General features: G+C 51.5%; 1 protein-coding gene across 3 annotated transcripts; it reads left to right on the forward strand.

Annotated features, from left to right (window-relative positions):
- The first annotated feature begins 521 nt into the window (after positions 1-521).
- On the forward strand, positions 522-19,206 carry CBS (cystathionine beta-synthase). 3 transcript variants are annotated; one of them, XM_073668817.1, is made up of 16 exons: positions 522-671; positions 1,890-2,083; positions 2,168-2,274; positions 2,396-2,530; positions 6,345-6,424; positions 14,854-14,988; positions 15,176-15,245; positions 15,564-15,655; positions 15,985-16,110; positions 16,953-17,037; positions 17,152-17,257; positions 17,347-17,424; positions 17,768-17,902; positions 18,177-18,285; positions 18,421-18,505; positions 18,898-19,206. In XM_073668817.1, exons 2-16 carry the CDS (start codon positions 1,896-1,898, stop codon positions 19,056-19,058), a joined length of 1,692 nt encoding a protein of 563 aa, XP_073524918.1. In that variant the 5' UTR covers positions 522-671; positions 1,890-1,895; the 3' UTR covers positions 19,059-19,206. The 3 variants fall into 3 exon arrangements, with proteins under 3 accessions (XP_073524918.1, XP_073524919.1, XP_073524920.1); XM_073668818.1 differs by having other exon boundaries at positions 18,901-19,206; XM_073668819.1 differs by lacking the exons at positions 14,854-14,988; positions 15,176-15,245; positions 15,564-15,655.
- Positions 19,207-19,560: the final 354 nt, after the last annotated feature.

Below are 19,560 nucleotides of genomic sequence, written 5' to 3' on the forward strand. Positions count from 1 at the left end.
CTCACACAGGGGTGTTATCAGTATTATACAGTGTTATTACCTCACACAGGGGTGTTATCAGTATTATACAGTGTTATTACCTCACACAGGAGGTGTTATCAGTATTATACAGTGTTATTACCTCACACAGGAGGTGTTATCAGTATTATACAGTGTTATTACCTCACACAGGAGGTGTTATCAGTATTATACAGTGTTATTACCTCACACAGGGGGGTTATCAGTATTATACAGTGTTATTACCTCACACAGGAGGTGTTATCAGTATTATACAGTGTTATTACCTCACACAGAAGGCGTTATCAGTATTATATAGTGTTATCACCTAGGGTGTGTACCGTAAGTGATGACGTCAGAGCTGCACATTATATAACTGCGCAGCCTGGATTGCATCAGTCCCATCTGTTTGCCTCTCAGGTGCGCGATCTCCGCCCACATAGTTACATGAGCTTATGTGAGGTTTGTGATTTCCTGATTGGACTGGAATGGTTGCTGTGGGTGTTTCTCCCTATTATAATGTGACCAATCATAGATCTCCTTAGTAACCACCGCCTTCTGTTTGACCAATGGGAAGACTGGCTTGCGGTTCTAGGTAAATCACGTGGTCTGACAGCGGCTCTCACTGCTGCGACACTGCGCAGAGCCGGGAGGTGAAGAGTGTCCGCTGCCAGGTAACAGTCGTCGGAATGTGTGCGCAGGCCTGCTGCCCCTGCTGTAGAGACCCCCACAATGTCCGTGTGCGGTGACGGAGGATGGGGGAGATGATGTCCCGTTTGTGTGTGTAGTGATCCTGGAGCCCTCAGCTCTGCTCTTCTGCCCCTCCTCACGGTCCCCCTGCCTCCCTCACTCCTGACTGTGTCCCCCCTGCCCCCCTCACTCCTGACTGTGTCCCCCCTGCCCCCCTCACTCCTGACTGTGTCCCCCCTGCCCCCCTCACTCCTGACTGTGGTCCCCCCCCCCCCTGCCCCCCTCACCCCTGACTGTGGCACCCCCCCCCTGCTCCCCCTCCTGACTGTGCCCCCCCTGCTCCCCCTCCTGACTGTGGTCCCCCACCCCCCTGCTCTCCCTCCTGACTGTGGTTCCGCCCCCCTCCCCCGCTCCCCCTCCTGACTGTGGGCCCACCCCCCCCCCCCTGCTCCCCCTCCTGACTGTCCACCCCCCCCCCTGCTCCCCCTCCTGACTGTGTGTCGTCCCCCCCCCCCTGCTCCCCCTCCTGACTGTGTGTCGTCCCCCCCCCGCTCCCCCTCCTGACTGTGTGCCCCTCCCTGTTCCCGCTCCCTCCTGACTGTGCCCCCCCCCTGTTCCCGCTCCCTCCTGACTGTGTGCCCCCCCCTGTTCCCGCTCCCTCCTGACTGTGTCCTCCTTCCCCGGGAGATGCCTCGGGCTGATCCCTCTCTCTGTAGAAGGCTCTGACACCACAGTGATGTGATCGGCCCGGTGTCGGGGAGTCTGGAGATGGTGGACGCGTCTAATGATTACAGGGCCGCCTCAGTCTCCGATCTCCTCACATTACTCTGACCCTCCAGAAGACCATGTAATGTGGAGGTGATCGGCCCCAGGTGCGGGCACAGGATCTGTATTTTGGGCATCTGCTGATGCTGTGGGGTAACCTGAAGGATGAGAAATGTCTGCAGGAAGATCCTATAGTGTGGGGGGCTGCATGTGCCCTGATGTCCACATCCCTGAGCGCCCCCTTGTGCACACTGATCAGGAGCCCCTTGAGGGGCTGGGATGTGCCCTTTAGATGTCGTAGAGCAGCTTCTTGTCTCTTCCTGTCCCCCATGATGGCTCAGCCCTTATTGCAGACTTCATGCCGCAGCATATAAGGGGCCCTGTTTCCTCTCTACCATGTGGTGACCCCCACCCCCCTTATCTTCTCCTTCCTTCAGGTCATCATGCCGTCTGTCCCCCCTGAATCAGAATCTGTCTCTTGTCCTCACCTTGCTGATAATCGCGTAACCAATGGCGGTGTGAATGCAGAACTTGGCGCAGAGAGGAAGTGGATCCGCCCTGACCTCCCCAGCAAGTGCACATGGCAGCTGGGCATGCCACCGGCCAAGTCTCCGCATCACCATGTCCCCCTGTAAGTATAACATGAGCAGAAGCCCCTGGGAAACCTCTGCTCGCTGCAACCGGTGCAGGGACTAAGTGATCCTCTCTGTTCCAGTAACCCCAGTCCCTCCATCCTCCCGAGCGTCCTGCAGAAGATCGGTCACACTCCGCTTGTCAGGATCAACAAGATCGGAAAGAGGCATGGACTGAAGTGTGAGCTGTGTAAGTAGCCACCAGGTGGAGGGTGTCCGTGTCTGATTAATGCCCTTCGCTGCATAGTCCTGTGTGTTTTACCTGTCTTTGTATATGTTTTGATTACTCCCCTTATATTGGTGTCCTGCAGTGGCCAAGTGTGAGTTCTTCAATGCCGGAGGGAGTGTGAAGGATCGGATCAGTCTGCGGATGGTGGAGGATGCTGAGAGAGAAGGAGTTCTTAAACCAGGGGACACCATCATAGAGCCAACCTCCGGAAACACTGGTGAGCATATTACACCCACTGCAGTCTTTTGCAGTCCGTGATGAAAAAAAAAAGGGGTTGAGTGACCGAGACGTGTAGTAAGATGTAAATGTACACGGCCTATGACAACCAGGGTTGTGGAGTTGGTCAGCTGAACCTCCGAATCCTCAATTTCCCTGACTCGTGACTCTGACTCCACAGCCCCGGTCACTACTGAGCATGTACATAAAGAGCTGCACAGATTCATGTCAACTAAAAGCCGAGGTCCTGAGATCAGGACTGGACAGACATTTATAGGACATTTCATCACTTTCCTTACAGCACATCCTGCATTGTACTGGCGCCCCCAATGTATTATCTATTGTACTACTGGCGCCCCCAATGTACTATATAGGTGCATCTCACTAAATGTAGAATATCATCAAAAAGTAAATTTAATTCAGTACAATAAGTGAAGCTCCTATATTCTATAGTCATTACATGCAGAGGGATCTATTATATAGAGTCATTACACGCAGAGGGATCTATTATATAGAGTCATTACACGCAGAGGGATCTATTATATAGAGTCATTACACGCAGAGGGATCTATTATATAGTCATTACACGCAGAGGGATCTATTATATAGAGTCATTACACGCAGAGGGATCTATTATATAGAGTCATTACACACAGAGGGATCTATTATATAGAGTCATTACACACAGAGGGATCTATTTCACATGTTTATTTCTGTTAATGTTGATGATTATGGCTTACAGCCAATGAGAACACAAGTCATTATCTCAGTAAATTAGAATACTTTATAACAGCTTGAAAAATGTTTTTAAAATCCAAAATGTCCTCCTGAAATGTCTGTTCAGTGTCTGCCCTCAATACTTGGTCGGCTCCTCGTGCATCAATGCGGCAATGTGGCATGGAGGCGATCCGCCTGTGGCCCTGCTGAGGAGTTATGGAAGCCCAGGTGGCTTTGATAGCCGCCTTCAGCTCGTTTGCATTGTTGGCTCTGGGGTCTCATCTTCCTCTTGACAATACCCCATAGATTCTCTATACTAGATTCTCTATGGGGTTAAAGTCAGGCGAGTTTGCGGACAATCAAGCACAGTGATACTGTTGTGTGTAAACCAGGTATTGGTACTTTTGGCTGGGTGGACAGGGGCCAAGTCCTGCTGGAGAAGGACATTTCCATCTCCATAAAGCTTGTAGTCAAAGGGAAGCATGAAGTGCTCTACAATGTCCTGGTAGACGGCTGCGCTGACTTTGGTCTTGATAAAACCCAGTGGACCTCCACCAGCAGATGACATGGCCCCCCAAACCATCACTGATTGTGGAGACTTCACACTAGACCTCCAGCAGCTTGGATTGTGGCCTTTCCACTCTTCCTCCAGACTCTGGGACATTGTGGAGTGTGTCAGTGACTGCCTTCTGGACATCTGTCAAGTCAGCAGTCTACCCCATGATTGTGGAGCTTACTGAAACAGACTAAGGGACCTTTTTAAATGCGTAGGAAGCCTTTGCAGGTGTTTTTTGTTAATTATTCTAATTTACTGAGATAATGACTTTTGTTTTCATTGGCTGTAAGCCATAATCATCAACATTAACTGAAATAACTACTTGAAATAGATCACTGTGTGTAATGACTCTATATAATAGATCGCTCTGTGTGTAATGACTCTATATAATAGATCGCTCTGTGTGTAATGACTCTATATAATAGATCGCTCTGTGTGTAATGACTCTATATAATAGATCGCTCTGTGTGTAATGACTCTATATAATAGATCGCTCTGTGTGTAATGACTCTATATAATAGATCACTCTTTGTGTAATGACTATATAATAGATCACTTTGTGTAATGACTCTATATAATAGATCCCTTTGTGTGTAATGACTCTATATAATAGATCCCTCTGTGTGTAATGACTCTATATAATATAGGAGCTTCACTTTTTTTTATTGAAGAACTGAAATAAATAAATTTAACTTTTTGATGATATTCTAATTTAGTGAGATGCACCTGTATATTGTACTGCCGTCCCAGTGTATTAATCTACATGCCTCACCCCAATATGACCAGTACTGGAGGCTGGAGATGGCGGTATTACATGCTATGTACATTATACTACACCCCACGCAATGTGACCAGTACAGGAGATGGCTTTGTTACGTGTGGTTTACAGTATGTTACTCCCCCGCACTGTGTGGCCTGTACAGGAGGCAGGAGATGGCGTTGTTACGTGTGGTTTACAGTATATTACTCCCCCCGCACTGTGTGGCCTGTACAGGAGGCAGGAGATGGCGTTGTTACGTGTGGTTTACAGTATTACTCCCCCGCACCGTGTGGCCTGTACTGGAGGCAGGAGATGGCGTTGTTACGTGTGGTTTACAGTATATTACTCCCCCGCACCGTGTGGTCTGTACTGGAGGCAGGAGATGGCGTTGTTACGTGTGGTTTACAGTATTACTCCCCCGCACCGTGTGGCCCGTACTGGAGGCAGGAGATGGCGTTGTTACGTGTGGTTTACTGTATATTACTCCCCCGCACCGTGTGGTCTGTACTGGAGGCAGGAGATGGCGTTGTTACGTGTGGTTTACAGTATATTACTCCCCCGCACTGTGTGGCCTGTACAGGAGGCAGGAGATGGCGTTGTTACGTGTGGTTTACAGTATATTACTCCCCCGCACCGTGTGGTCTGTACTGGAGGCAGGAGATGACGTTGTTACGTGTGGTTTACAGTATATTACTCCCCCGCACTGTGTGGCCTGTACAGGAGGCAGGAGATGGCGTTGTTACGTGTGGTTTACAGTATATTACTCCCCCGCACTGTGTGGCCTGTACAGGAGGCAGGAGATGGCGTTGTTACGTGTGGTTTACAGTATATTACTCCCCCCCCCCCCCCCCCCCCCCCGCACCGTGTGGCCTGTACTGGAGGCAGGAGATGGCTTTGTTACGTGTGGTTTACAGTATTACTCCCCCGCACTGTGTGGCCTGTACAGGAGGCAGGAGATGGCGTTGTTACGTGTGGTTTACAGTATATTACTCCCCCCCCCCCCCCCCCCCCCCCCTGCACCGTGTGGTCTGTACTGGAGGCAGGAGATGGCATTGTTACGTGTGGTTTACAGTATGTTACTCCCCCGCACTGTGTGGCCTGTACTGGAGGCAGGAGATGGCGTTGTTACGTGTGGTTTACAGTATATTACTCCCCCCCCCCCCCCCCCCCCCCCGCACCGTGTGGCCTGTACTGGAGGCAGGAGATGGCTTTGTTACGTGTGGTTTACAGTATTACTCCCCCCGCACTGTGTGGCCTGTACTGGAGGCAGGAGATGGCGTTGTTACGTGTGGTTTACAGTATGTTACTCCCCCGCACTGTGTGGCCTGTACTGGAGGCAGGAGATGGCTTTGTTACGTGTGGTTTACAGTATATTACTCCCCCGCACCTTGTGGTCTGTACAGGAGGCAGGAGATGGCGGTATATTTGTTAGTCTGTGACGTGTTTGACTATCCCCGCCCTAGCTTGTGCTGCTGTCGGCTGAGCTGGCAGTCCCATATCGTGGTCAGACGGGTTGGGTTTAGATGTTGACCTTCACGCCTCGCACACCTTGTTCTGATTCCTCTGTGAACTTTGCAGATGGTGGAGGAGACGGTGCCATTTCTAGGCACTCCTGAGGCTCAGAGCAGACGTGTCCGTGCAGAAGGTCTTGTTTTTCTGGGATAATCTGATAATTGTGTGACTAGGACGCTCCAGCCGCAGGCGAGTCCCTGCTCATTGCCCTCCCCCCGCCATCGCTCGCTGCTTACTCCTCTATGTATGATGTGCTTCTTTCCTCCTCAGGGATCGGCCTGGCCCTAGCGGCTGCGGTGAAGGGATATCGCTGTATCATTGTGATGCCGGAGAAGATGAGTATGGAGAAAGTAAGTCTGGCTGGAGGTCGGCGCCATGCGCTGCTGCTTAGGCTCCTTCTCTTGGATCAACCTCATCTTGGACAGCTTCTTCCAGATCACATTTAGTTTTGCACCCTGTGCATATGAGTGTGGCTTTTTCTCTGAGCTGGTCATTACATGCCTGGATGTCCATTATCCGGGCTCGGTCCTCATTCACATAAGGTTTTAATATTAGAGGTTAGGACTGTCCCGATTAGGGTCACCGTGACGTTGTGGGACGGCTTTTACATTTTTTAGCAAAATGATGTTACTTAATCACCCTCCATTGTTTTTGTGCCCTATTGTTTGTTTACGACAGGGGATTCGCTTATGTTTTGTCACATTTTATGATGTGTGGCTACAGCGTTACAGTATTCCAGTACATGCGTGCCCCATGCTGATTGTGCTCTCCCTGGGTCTAGAGAGGCTGTAAAAGTCTACACACCCCTGGTGAAATGAGTTTTCTTTCATAAAAAAAATAAAAAATCCCCCTACCAAGAAGAATCATTTCACAACTATTTTTTCCCCATTTATCCTCTTCATGACATCCGCCATACATGTACAGCACAGTGCGAGTTGTGACGACCGTGCCGGCTCACTAGCAGGGCCATCAAAACAATCAGCGGGTGTGAGCTGTCAATCACAGCTGACACCCTGCAGTAACGCCCACCGTCAGTGCTTGCGCTGATCGTGGGTGATTGACCCCTCTGATGTCAATAGTGAGAGCGGCATCGATCTGCTTATAGAGCAGGGGGTTCCATCATGCCGATGGTCTCCATGGTGATGGAGTCACCCAGGTACGGTGGCCTGTAAGGTCTCGCCTCTAATTGATAGCTCTAATTCCCTGCAATGTAAAAGCACTGCAGAGTAATAGACTAGCGATCAGAGCAGGGAAAATTCATGTCCTATCCTGGCACAAAGTAAAAAAAAAAAAGTGAAAAACTTAGTAGAAATGTGAAAAAATAAAATGGAAACATGTTTTGCAAGTAGAAACACGCTGTTAAAAGAAAAAAAAAAAGTACACATTTAGTATCGCTATGTCCGAAATCTATATAAATACCATAATATTAATCTGTCTGAATACCATAAAAACGTGCCAAAAATGAAGCTTTTTCATCATACTGACACAAATTTTAGACGAAAAACTGATCAAACAATCATTAAAAATGTCATCTTGTTCCGGTAAAAACAGTGATGGTCCGACACCAGTACACCCACCTATCAGCTGAAAACTGCCCCGGTAGCAGCCGCACCTCAGTGATATACGGACGGCCCCCCGCACATTGCATAGACGAGTACTGAGCGTCCTCTCCCATTGTAGTGAATGTTCGGCAGAATTCAGGCAATGTACGCGGTGGTGTATGTAGCCCATCCATCGCTTGGCCTCTGTACACACAGTCAGTCCACCTATTCTACAATAAACTCTTCCAGATGTACTCTGTAATGTCATCATGGACGACCATTCAGAAGTGTGATGCCTCCGCCTGACCGGCGTGCACTTGGGTAACTATAGAGAAGCCCAGCAGATTGCACTTTCCTGTACTGGAGGAGACTGGGAAGAGATGAATGCCGTGTGATGACGTCTCTTTACAGTGGGCCCCATGGTGGACGGATGCTTCGAGATCCATCCTGACAGTGAACACTGATGGGCACACACCGCCCAAGCGTATGCACCCCACCGTGTCCACAAGTACAGTGTGAACCTCGCCCTAGTTCAGGCTGCTGTCAGAGCAGTTTCTGCTGATTGTGAGTCTGACCCCCCCCCCCCACCACCACCACCAATCTTTTATTGAGATCAATCCTCACTTGTTGTGTCCTGGACACTCCTCGTAACAATCTATGCGGCACAAGCCGGGCACTAAAATGTAAAATTTGCAGTTTTTACTCTGCAACATCCATTGTGCGCAAATTTCTGGAAAATGCCAGTCGGGTTAAAATAGTCACTACATCCCTAGATGACTTTTCTAAATGTAATTTGCAAAATGGGGTCACCTTTTGGGGATTCTGCTGTTTTGGAAGCTTGGGGGTTCTGCAAATGGTGGCCACAAATTTCTCCAGGACACCTTGCTGCCTAAAAGCCAAATGGCGCTCCTTGTCTTCTGAGCCCTGCCGTACGCCCAAACGGAAGGGGGTGTGACCACGCAGAGGATCCTACTGTACACCCAAACGTAAGGGGGTGTGGCCACGCAGAGGGTCCTGCCGTACGCCCAAACGGAAGGGGGTGTGGCCACGCAGAGGATCCTACTGTATGCCCAAACGTAAGGGGGTGTGGCCAGACAGAGGGTCCTGCCGTACGCCCAAACGGAAGAGGGGGGTGTGGCCACGCAGAGGATCCTACTGTACGCCCAAACGTAAGGGGGTGTGACCACGCAGAGGGTCCTGCCGTACGCCCAAACGGAAGGGGTGTGGCCACGCAGAGGATCCTACTGTACGCCCAAACGTAAGGGGGTGTGACCACGCAGAGGGTCCTGCCGTACGCCCAAACGGAAGGGGGTGTGGCCACGCAGAGGATCCTGCCGTACGCCCAAACGTAAGGGGGTGTGACCACGCAGAGGGTCCTGCCGTACGCCCAAACGGAAGGGGGTGTGGCCACGCAGAGGATCCTGCCGTACGCCCAAACAGAAGGGAGTGTGACCATGCGGAGGATCCTGCCGTACGCCCAAACGGAAGGGGGTGTGGCCACGCAGAGGGTCCTGCCGTACGCCCAAACGGAAGGGGGTGTGGCCACGCAGAGGATCCTGCCGTACGCCCAAACGGAAGGGGGTGTGGCCACGCAGAGGGTCCTGCCGTACGCCCAAACGGAAGGGGGTGTGGCCACGCAGAGGGTCCTGCCGTACGCCCAAACGGAAGGGGGTGTGACCACGCAGAGGATCCTGCCGTACGCCCAAACGGAAGGGGGTGTGGCCACGCAGAGGATCCTGCCGTACGCCCAAACGGAAGGGGGTGTGGCCACGCAGAGGGTCCTGCCGTACGCCCAAACGGAAGGGGGTGTGGCCACGCAGAGGATCCTGCCGTACGCCGAAGGGGGTGTGACCACGCAGAGGGTCCTGCTGTACGCTCAAACGGAAGGGGGTGTGACCACGCAGAGGATCCTGCCGTACGCTCAAACGGAAGGGGGTGTGGCCACGCAGAGGGTCCTGCCGTATGCCCAAACGGAAGGGGGTGTGACCATGCAGAGGATCCTGCCGTACGCCCAAACGGAATGGGGTGTGGCCACGCAGAGGGTCCTGCCGTACGCCCAAACGGAAGGGGGTGTGGCCATGCAGAGGGTCCTGCCGTACGCCCAAACGGAAGGGGGTGTGACCACGCAGGGGATCCTACCGTACCCCCAAACGGAAGGGGGTGTGGCCATGCAGAGGGTACTGCTGTACGCCCAAACGGAAGGGGGTGTGACCACGCAGGGGATCCTACCGTACGCCCAAACGGAAGGGGGTGCGGCAACGCAGAGGGCCCTGCCGTAGGCGGAAGAAATAGCGTAATAATTCACAGGGTACGGTTATTTTCCTCTCTAGCCATGGTAAAGATGAAACCTTTTGATTTGAATCTACTTATAATTGTAACAAATGTCATGGTAGTTCCCACCACATAGTGGGTACTGGGGCACGAAAATGCTTTATAAATGTTTGGGTCCATTTCCTCCTATTTCTTGTGAAAATTTGGGGTGCTAAAATATATATATTTTAAAAAAAGTTTAACTTTTTCATTTTCACATCCCAGTGTTATAAAACTGTGACACACTTGTGGTTCAAGATGCTGACCACGTCCCTAGATGAATTCATTGAGGGGTGTAGTTTCCACAATGGAGGTCACGTGTGTGTAAAGGGGGCTTTTCTGCTGTTTTGGCGCTTTGGGGGCGCTCTTCAAATGCAACACAGAGTCTGCAGTTTATTCCGGCTAAATCAAATTTGTGCTCAATAAATTCCAATGGGCTGTGGAGGGAAGGAGCCTTTCTGTGCGGGGGTAAATAAAAAAACAAGCAAATTTAAGATAATGTAGTTTAGTGTTGTAGTTGTGCTCAGAATCAGCCGATCACATTTCCCTCGCATTACATAGTAGTCAGTGCTCGGCCGCCATCATTTACAGCAATTCTGATTTAACACCAGAGAACGTTAGTTGCATTTTACACCAGAAACCAAGGTCCATAAACAGCTGACAACACAGCAAAACGATCTCATTGAGAAAAGTTGTCAGACATTGGATCTACCATGTACACACTGAAGACCTTATCAATAAATGGTTTAAATTTGGCACAACAGTGACATTACCTAGACCTGGACTTCCCTCAAAAATTGAAGAAAAGGCAAGACAATCTGCCTGGAGGCTGCTAAGAGGCCGACGGCAACATTAAAGGAGCTGCAGGAACTTCTGGCCAGTACTGGTTGTGTCCTGCAGCTGACAACAATATCCCATAGTCTTCATATTTGAAGCTGGGTGACACGATTAAGGCTGTGCGCCCACGATGCGTTTTTTTAAGCGTTTCCGCAGCGGCAAAAGTGCTGCAGAAACGCTTAAAAAACGCATGGTAGAAGGTCTGCCATGTCCCCCAATGATAATCTGCACGTGCTGTGCACATGCTGCGGGAATTTCCGCTGCGGATTATCATTGTAGAAAAAAACGCAGCACTACCATTTATTTTGCGGAAGCGTGGCATTTTCGCCGCCATTGACTTGCATTGAAACGCATAATATCCGTATCAGCACATTTGTACACACAGATATTATGCGTTTCAATGTGCGGATGGTACCTGGGTGTGGAGGACAGGAGACTCTCATCCGGACCCGGGTACCATAGAACCTGTAAAAAAAAAAAGAATAAAATAAAAAATAAATATTATACTTGCCTTCTGACGACCCCCGCTGCGCTCATACTTGCTTGGCAGCAGTTCGCGATGGAATGAAGGACCTGTGATGACGTCATAGTTATGTGACGGGTCATGCTACGCTGACGTCAGCAGGTCCTTCACTCTACCGCTGCCGGCAGCCGGGACGGAGGGAATCAAGACTGCGGCGGCCATCGGAGGGTAAGTATACATTTATTTTTTTACATTCTCTCGGGTCACACTATATATGCCGGTTGCATGGATTTATATAGTGTGACCAAGTTGTCAAGCACTTTCCAAGTGATGCTAAATTCAGAAAAGCGCTTCTCAACCCGCAGGCGGAAATGCAAGTGAAGAACGCTTCACATCCCCAAGTCCCTGGCAGGAAAAACGCATGTACAATCCGCATGCGTTTTTTCTGCCAGGGAGATGCAGAAACGCTCAGGAAAAAATTCTGAGCATTTCTGCATCGTGGGCACATAGCCTAAAGCTTTTTCTTACAAACAAAAACATCCAGGACCAGCTATATCTTTACAAAACGCTCACGTCTGCCAAAAAACAGGAAAGCTATTATGTCTGATGTGACCAAGGTGGAATATTTTGGTAATGGTTCCAAAAGGTATTTTTTTGGTGCAAAGCAGACACTGGTCGCCACCAGAAGATCGCCATCCCCACAGTGAGGCATGGTGAGGGCAGCATCAGGTTCTGGGGCTGTTTTTCAGGAACTGGGTCTTTAGACAAGAGAGGGGATTATGGTCAAAACAAATGTCAGAGAATTTTACCTCAGAACCTTCCGGCGTCTGATAAAAGGCTGAAGATGACGAGAAATTTCACCTTTCAGCGACAACAGCCGTAAGTGACCAAGAGAATGGCTTCACCAGAAGATGGAAGTTCTGGAGCAGCCGAGCCAAGACCTGACCCCAAGGGACGATCTGTGGTGACTTGAGGGCGCTGTACACAGGAGACGCCCCCGCAGTCTGACAAGGATCGCCAATTCTAGATGTGACGTGATAGACCCCAATCCAAAAAAACTGAACGCTGCCCGACACTCACAAGGAACTTCAACAGAGTAATAGTTTAAGGGTGTGCAAAATGATACAACATTATTCAGTTTTTCTCTGTGGCGTGTGCAGATTATGGTGCGACGTTACCTTTTTTAGTTTTCTTAAATCACCAAGAATTATTTCAAAATTTTTTTGTATGACAGAAACCTGGCATCTTAACAGGGGTGTGCGGACACATGGGGTACATGGGGCGGGCACACGCTGCTCCACGCTGTACGTTGGCTCTCCGGGTGTGGTACATGGGGCGGGCACACGCTGCTCCACCCTGTACGTTGGCTCTCCGGGTGTGGTACATGGGGCGGACACACGCTGCTCCACGCTGTACGTTGGCTCTCTGGGTGTGGTACATGGGGCGGGCACACGCTGCTCCACCCTGTACGTTGGCTCTCCGGGTGTGGTACATGGGGCGGGCACACGCTGCTCCACGCTGTACGTTGGCTCTCTGGGTGTGGTACATGAGGCGGGCACACGCTGCTCCACGCTGTACGTTGGCTCTCCGGGTGTGGTACATGGGGCGGGCACACGCTACTGTAATTTGGCTCTCCGGGTGTGGTTCATGAGGCGGGCACACGCTGCTCCATGCTGTACGTTGGCTCTCCGGGTGTGGTACATGGGGCGGGCACACGCTGCTCCACGCTGTACGTTGGCTCTCCGGGTGTGGTACATGAGGTGGACACACGCTGCTGTACGTTGGCTCTCTGGGTGTGATACATGGGGCGGGCACACGCTGCTCCACTCTGTACGTTGGCTCTCCGGGTGTGGTACATAAGGCGGACACACACTGCTGTACATTGGCTCTCCGGGTGTGGTACATGAGGCGGGCACACGCTGCTGTACGTTGGCTCTCCGGGTGTGATACATGGGGCGGGCACACGCTGCTCCATGCTGTACGTTGGCTCTCTGGGTGTGATACATGGGGCGGGCACACGCTACTCCACGCTGTACGTTGGCTCTCCGGATGTGGTACATGGGGCGGGCACACGCTGCTCCACACTGTATGTTGGCTCTGTGGGTGTGATACATGGGGCGGGCACACGCTGCTCCACGCTGTACGTTGGCTCTCCGGGTGTGGTATATGAGGCGGGCACACGCTGCTCCACGCTGTATGTTGGCTCTCCGGGTGTGGTACATGTGGCGGGCACACGCTGCTCCATGCTGTACGTTGGCTCTCCGGGTGTGGTACATGGGGTGGGCACACGCTGCTCCACCCTGTACGTTGGCTCTCCGGGTGTGGTACATGGGGCGGTCACACGCTGCTCCACGCTGTACGTTGGCTCTCTGGGTGTGGTACATAGGGCGGGCACACGCTGCTCCACGCTGTACGTTGGCTCTCTGGGTGTGGTACATGGGGCGGGCACACGCTGCTCCACGCTGTACGTTGGCTCTCTGTGTGTGGTACATGGGGCGGGCACACGCTGCTCCACGCTGTACGTTAGCTCTCGGTGTGGTACATGAGGTGGGCACACGCTGCTCCATGCTGTACGTTGGCTCTCCGGGTGTGGTACATGGGGCGGGCACACCCTGCTCCACGCTGTACGTTGGCTCTCCGGGTGTGGTACATGAGGCGGGCACACGCTGCTCCACGCTGTACATTGGCTCTCCGGGTGTGGTACATGGGGTGGGCACACGCTGCTCCACCCTGTACGTTGGCTCTCCGGGTGTGGTACATGGGGCGGTCACACGCTGCTCCACACTGTATGTTGGCTCTGTGGGTGTGATACATGGGGCGGGCACACGCTGCTCCACGCTGTACGTTGGCTCTCCGGGTGTGGTATATGAGGCGGGCACACGCTGCTCCACGCTGTACGTTGGCTCTCCGGGTGTGGTACATGGGGCGGGCACACGCTGCTCCACGCTGTACGTTGGCTCTCCGGGTGTGGTACATGTGGCGGGCACACGCTGCTCCACGCTGTACGTTGGCTCTCCGGGTGTGGTACATGGGGTGGGCACACGCTGCTCCACCCTGTACGTTGGCTCTCCGGGTGTGGTACATGGGGCGGTCACACGCTGCTCCACGCTGTACGTTGGCTCTCTGGGTGTGGTACATGGGGCGGGCACACGCTGCTCCACGCTGTACGTTGGCTCTCTGGGTGTGGTACATGGGGCGGGCACACGCTGCTCCACGCTGTACGTTGGCTCTCTGTGTGTGGTACATGGGGCGGGCACACGCTGCTCCACGCTGTACGTTAGCTCTCGGTGTGGTACATGAGGTGGGCACACGCTGCTCCATGCTGTACGTTGGCTCTCCGGGTGTGGTACATGGGGCGGGCACACCCTGCTCCACGCTGTACGTTGGCTCTCCGGGTGTGGTACATGAGGCGGGCACACGCTGCTCCACGCTGTACGTTGGCTCTCCGGGTGTGGTACATGGGGCGGGCACACGCTACTGTAATTTGGCTCTCCGGGTGTGGTTCATGAGGCGGGCACACGCTGCTCCAGGCTGTATGTTGGCTCTCCGGGTGTGGTACATGAGGCCGGCACACGCTGCTCCACGCTATATGTGGTCTTCTTACTGGGCTGTGATCTTTTCTCCTCAGGTAGACGTTCTCCGTGCTCTTGGAGCAGAGATTGTCCGCACTCCAACCAGCGCCCGCTTTGATTCCCCGGAGTCGCATGTTGGGGTTGCTTGGCGATTAAAGAACGAGATCCCCAATTCTCACATCCTGGATCAGGTATTGGACAGACAGGTTGGATGATGGGCAGCGGGCAGGACTAGGCATATCAGGATAGATGAGCAGGCTATGCTGTGCGGGCACTGAAGATCGGCGTTACCGTTGGGTGGCAGTATGCGGCCTCTCGTGGCTGTCATTGTATGGTACCTGGATCATTATAGCTTATGCTCCTCTCCTTGTCATCTAGTACCGGAATGCCAGCAATCCTCTCGCTCACTATGATAGTACCGCAGAGGAAATTATCCAGCAGTGTGATGGTAAGTGGGACGTGGTGTGGCGGTATACAGCAACCTTTACCTGCACCGACGAGTGATCTGATCAGTTCTGCTTCCTAGCCCAATGTGGTGGTTTATGGATGGGTTGTCATGATGGAAAGGTTGGTCTCCGTATGAGACAAAGTCCACAAACAGTCTAGAAATTCGGTCTCTCTGGCTTGGGGTGGCAGGCCTAACACGGCAGGCTCCAGCAGACGATGAGGCTTCTGGTACATGTAGATTTTGTGTTCTGATGTTCAGGCAGCTGCTGCCCGGGTGATACAGGCAGATCAATCAGTTATGATCCCTGTTTTTACGCAGGGCGAGTGGATATGGTGGTGGTTGGTGCCGGAACTGGCGGGACAATTACTGGGCTTGCACGAAAACTGAAGGAAAAGTGTCCAAACTGCAAGGTGAGGAGGATGAATGTCACCTGTGCTGCTGTAGTCTGATATATGAGCGGTGAGTGTAATAGTACAACGCAAAGCAACCAAAGTTTTACGGTGTCTCTCGGACTATAAAAAAGGTTGTGCACCCCTGATCTAGAAGGTGGAGTGTAACCGATGCTGCTCGGGAAGTCGTGGTGGTGAGCAGATGCTAAATGCACGCACGCTAGTGAGCCGGTTCCCATATGGTCCCTGCTCCTGCGTGATTTATACTTCTGTTTACATGACTTGTAAAGTTGTTATGGGACCTATACAGGAGGCTTGAATAAAAGCGGTCTCGTCCTCATTTTTTTTAGGTAGTCGGGGTGGATCCAGAAGGTTCGATTCTAGCTGAACCTGAGGAGCTGAACCAGACAGACAAGACGGGATACGAGGTGGAAGGGATCGGATATGACTTCATTCCCACTGTACTGGACCGAATGGTAAGAGTTCATACGGTGTTAGATATTGAGTAGATTTATGAGCCAGAGGCTGTTGAGTTATTGATCGGAGTTATCTGCAGCGGAGAAGTAGCTGTACACTTGGTGATTGTAGTGGATTAGTTGGTGAATCTGATCCGTGAGGAGTAGCTGGAGAATCGGTGACACTAATGATCTGCAATGGCAGAGAAGCTGGGGAATCTGTGATTGTAGTGATCAGCAGCTGGAATACTAGTGATCTGTGGCGGGGTAGCTGGAGAATCGTTGATCGTAGTGATCTGCAGCTGTGGCGGGGTAGCTGGAGTATCCGTGATCGGCGGCGGGGTAGCTGGAGTATGCTTGATCGGCGGCGGGGTAGCTGGAGTATGCGTGATCGGCGGCGGGGTAGCTGGAGTATGCGTGATCGGCGGCGGGGTAGCTGGAGTATCCGTGATCAGCGGCGGGGTAGCTGGAGTATCCGTGATCGGCGGCGGGGTAGCTGGAGTATCCGTGATCGGCGGCGGGGTAGCTGGAGTATCAGTGATCGGCGGCGGGGTAGCTGGAGTATCAGTGATCGGCGGCGGGGTAGCTGGAGTATCAGTGATCGGCGGCGGGGTAGCTGGAGTATCAGTGATCGGCGGCGGGGTAGCTGGAGTATCAGTGATCGGCGGCGGGGTAGCTGGAGTATCCGTGATCGGCGGCGGGGTAGCTGGAGTATCGGTGATTTTAGTGATCGGCGGCGGGGTAGCTTGAGTATCGGTGATTGTAGTGATCGGCAGCTGTGGAGGTGGTATCAGTTATGGTGATCTATGGGCAGGACAGTGTGATCCTGTTTGAGGCGCCATTCCTGCTTCTCTATCTGTCAGGTGGTTGATAAATGGTACAAGTCAAATGATGAAGATTCTTTCTCTATGGCCCGAGCACTGATCAAGGAGGAAGGACTGCTCTGTGGTGAGTAGTGCTGAACCGTTGCGCCATGATGATGCGGGTCACATTGTGTTGGTGAATGATCATGTTGGTCACCCTCGGCTTCCCGGTGATGATGACGACTTTCTCTCTGGGCAGGAGGCAGCTCTGGCAGTGCCATGAGTGTAGCTGTGAATGCTGCACAAGAGCTGGAAGAAGGACAGAGATGTGTGGTGATCCTGCCGGACTCTGTGCGGAATTACATGTAAGGCTCCATGTCCGTGATGCCACCGGGTATTACACTACACCTGCTGGGGCAAGTGTGCCAATTGCTAACACATCTTTTGTTCTCAGGTCCAAGTTCCTTAGTGATAAATGGATGACTCAGAAACAGTTCCTTAAGGTGGAGGAACTGGAGGGCAGTAAACCCTGGTAAGAGGAGACATCTTTTCCTTTTTTTTCCAGGATGTTTTGGTGTGATCTCAGGTCATCAGTCTGTGGACCCTGGTGCTCCTAATGTTTATGCCCCATGCTCATCGTTTTCTGCAGCTGATTGTTGTCTCCCGACTTATTGGACATGTTTGAGAAGAGCACACAGGAGACTTTATCATGTCGTCGTCCAGTATGAAGTTTCTGCTCCCATTGATGGATCCACCAATATGCATTGTTGCCTTCCATGGTTGAGCTAGTACCACATTTATTATGTACCGCACGATGTAGCCATGCACCTGGTTGTCACTTCCTGTACCTATATGCCATCATTTGTCACTCTTAGGTGGTGGAACGTCAAGGTTTCGTCATTGTCTCTTTCTGCTCCACTGACCGTCCTCCCGACAGTCAGCTGCAACCAGACAATCCAGCTCCTCCGAGAAAAAGGTTTTGACCAAGTTCCCATTGTGTCTGAGTCAGGGTGAGTCACGGCGCGGCGTGCGTCACAGTGCGACGCGGTGTGCGTCACAGCGCAGCGTGCACTCCTAGTTTCAGCTCTGTTTGTACTGCGCGTTATGACTACTATAATTTTTTTTTAATTTGTTGTTCCTGAGCCCACACAGCGGAGATTGACAGACGGCCATGTGTATGCCTTCCTTTCGACTAGATGACAGCGCATTGCTGTTGTCATTTATATCCCTACATATGGTTCCTATGTATCTTCTGACTATTCAGCCCTATGTTATATCTTGCAGGTTAGTGCTTGGTATGGTGACCCTTGGGAATATGCTGTCATCCGTGTTGGCCGGGAAGGTGAAATCCTCAGATCCTGTTGCCAAAGTCATTTACAAGCAATTTACTCAGGTACGGCGGCGGGAGGTTGTGGGGTCAGTCTTGTATCAGAAATTGGAGATGGGACAGATTGATGGCGCGGAGTCTTTTATAAGTGTACCCACTCAGTAGAAGTAGTCTGTGTCCATGACCATCTTCCTGTTCTAGGTGCACCTCATGGACAATCTGGGGAAACTTTCCCGCATACTGGAGACCGATCACTTCGCTCTTGTAGTTCATGAGCAGATTCAGTGTAAGTTGCTGCATGGTTCCTGCCTCTTCTCTTTTTCTTACCTCATTTTTTTTGCCTTTTTATTCCAATCCTGCAACAACACAAAGTTGCTGAAAAAATACAAACAACTTTTGACATCTTCATGCCCATTTTGGCCAGCTCCTACAGAGTGGGCAGAGCTGTGACAGCTTGGCAAATTCATGAGAAGTTTTGGTGTACTTTATGGTAGAAATGTTACTCCAGTCAGGGGCCGGAGTAAGATTTCTTGTGAAGGCACATGCCATCATTAAGATGTGCCTAATTCATTAAGTAGTGTGCATCTTACTACAGCGCGCCCATCATTAACCCTTGCATACTCAACGCCAGTCTGAATGAATCGGCTCCACATTTCTAAGTTATAGGCTGTCTCTCAGCAGATCACAACGATGGCTCCTCCAGTAAGAAGCAGATGGTATTTGGAGTAGTGACTGCTATTGATCTCCTAAACTTTGTGACCCGTGAGCGGGAACGGCGAGTCAGTGAATCGAGTGACAGGGACCCGAGTGAAAGGACCAGACATTTCAGCGCTTCTTAGATGGAAGAAGTGAGAGAATCCGGTGCTGTCCTGGTGTTTTCCATAACGAAGGAGGAAACTTTACTGCATGAAGGTCCATTTCATGTCACATAATAATTGCTACCCAATAAATGAGCTTGCAGCATTGATGCTCCCTGCATCCACTGTATTCTGCGTCCCGTGTCTCATTGCTGGCATTATTGGTATCCTTCTCTTCTGTTCAGCGCTCGGTTCTCAATATTTATGGCCATTTCTACAGTCTCTGTACACAGGATGGATTTGACCGTTCTTGGGTAAGTGAGAATGGTGTTTTCTATGAATGATACTGGAAAGAAAAAAAAGTTATACCCTAATCTTTGTAACAATATCTCGTGTATCAGATTTTATAGTCTGTGAATGAGATGAAAGAGGAAGAATCCTACAGAATTTATCCTCCTCTATACTGTCATGACCTGACTCCGGGGCTCGATCCGGTGACCTCTGGCTGTAGGTCGGTTTCTCTCTCTGCACCACAGCCTGTGTT

The sequence above is a fragment of the Phyllobates terribilis genome, unplaced genomic scaffold (genome assembly GCF_046119375.1).
Source record: "Phyllobates terribilis strain yellow unplaced genomic scaffold, ASM4611937v1 Scaffold_2__4_contigs__length_985480577, whole genome shotgun sequence".
NCBI lineage: Eukaryota > Metazoa > Chordata > Amphibia > Anura > Dendrobatidae > Phyllobates > Phyllobates terribilis.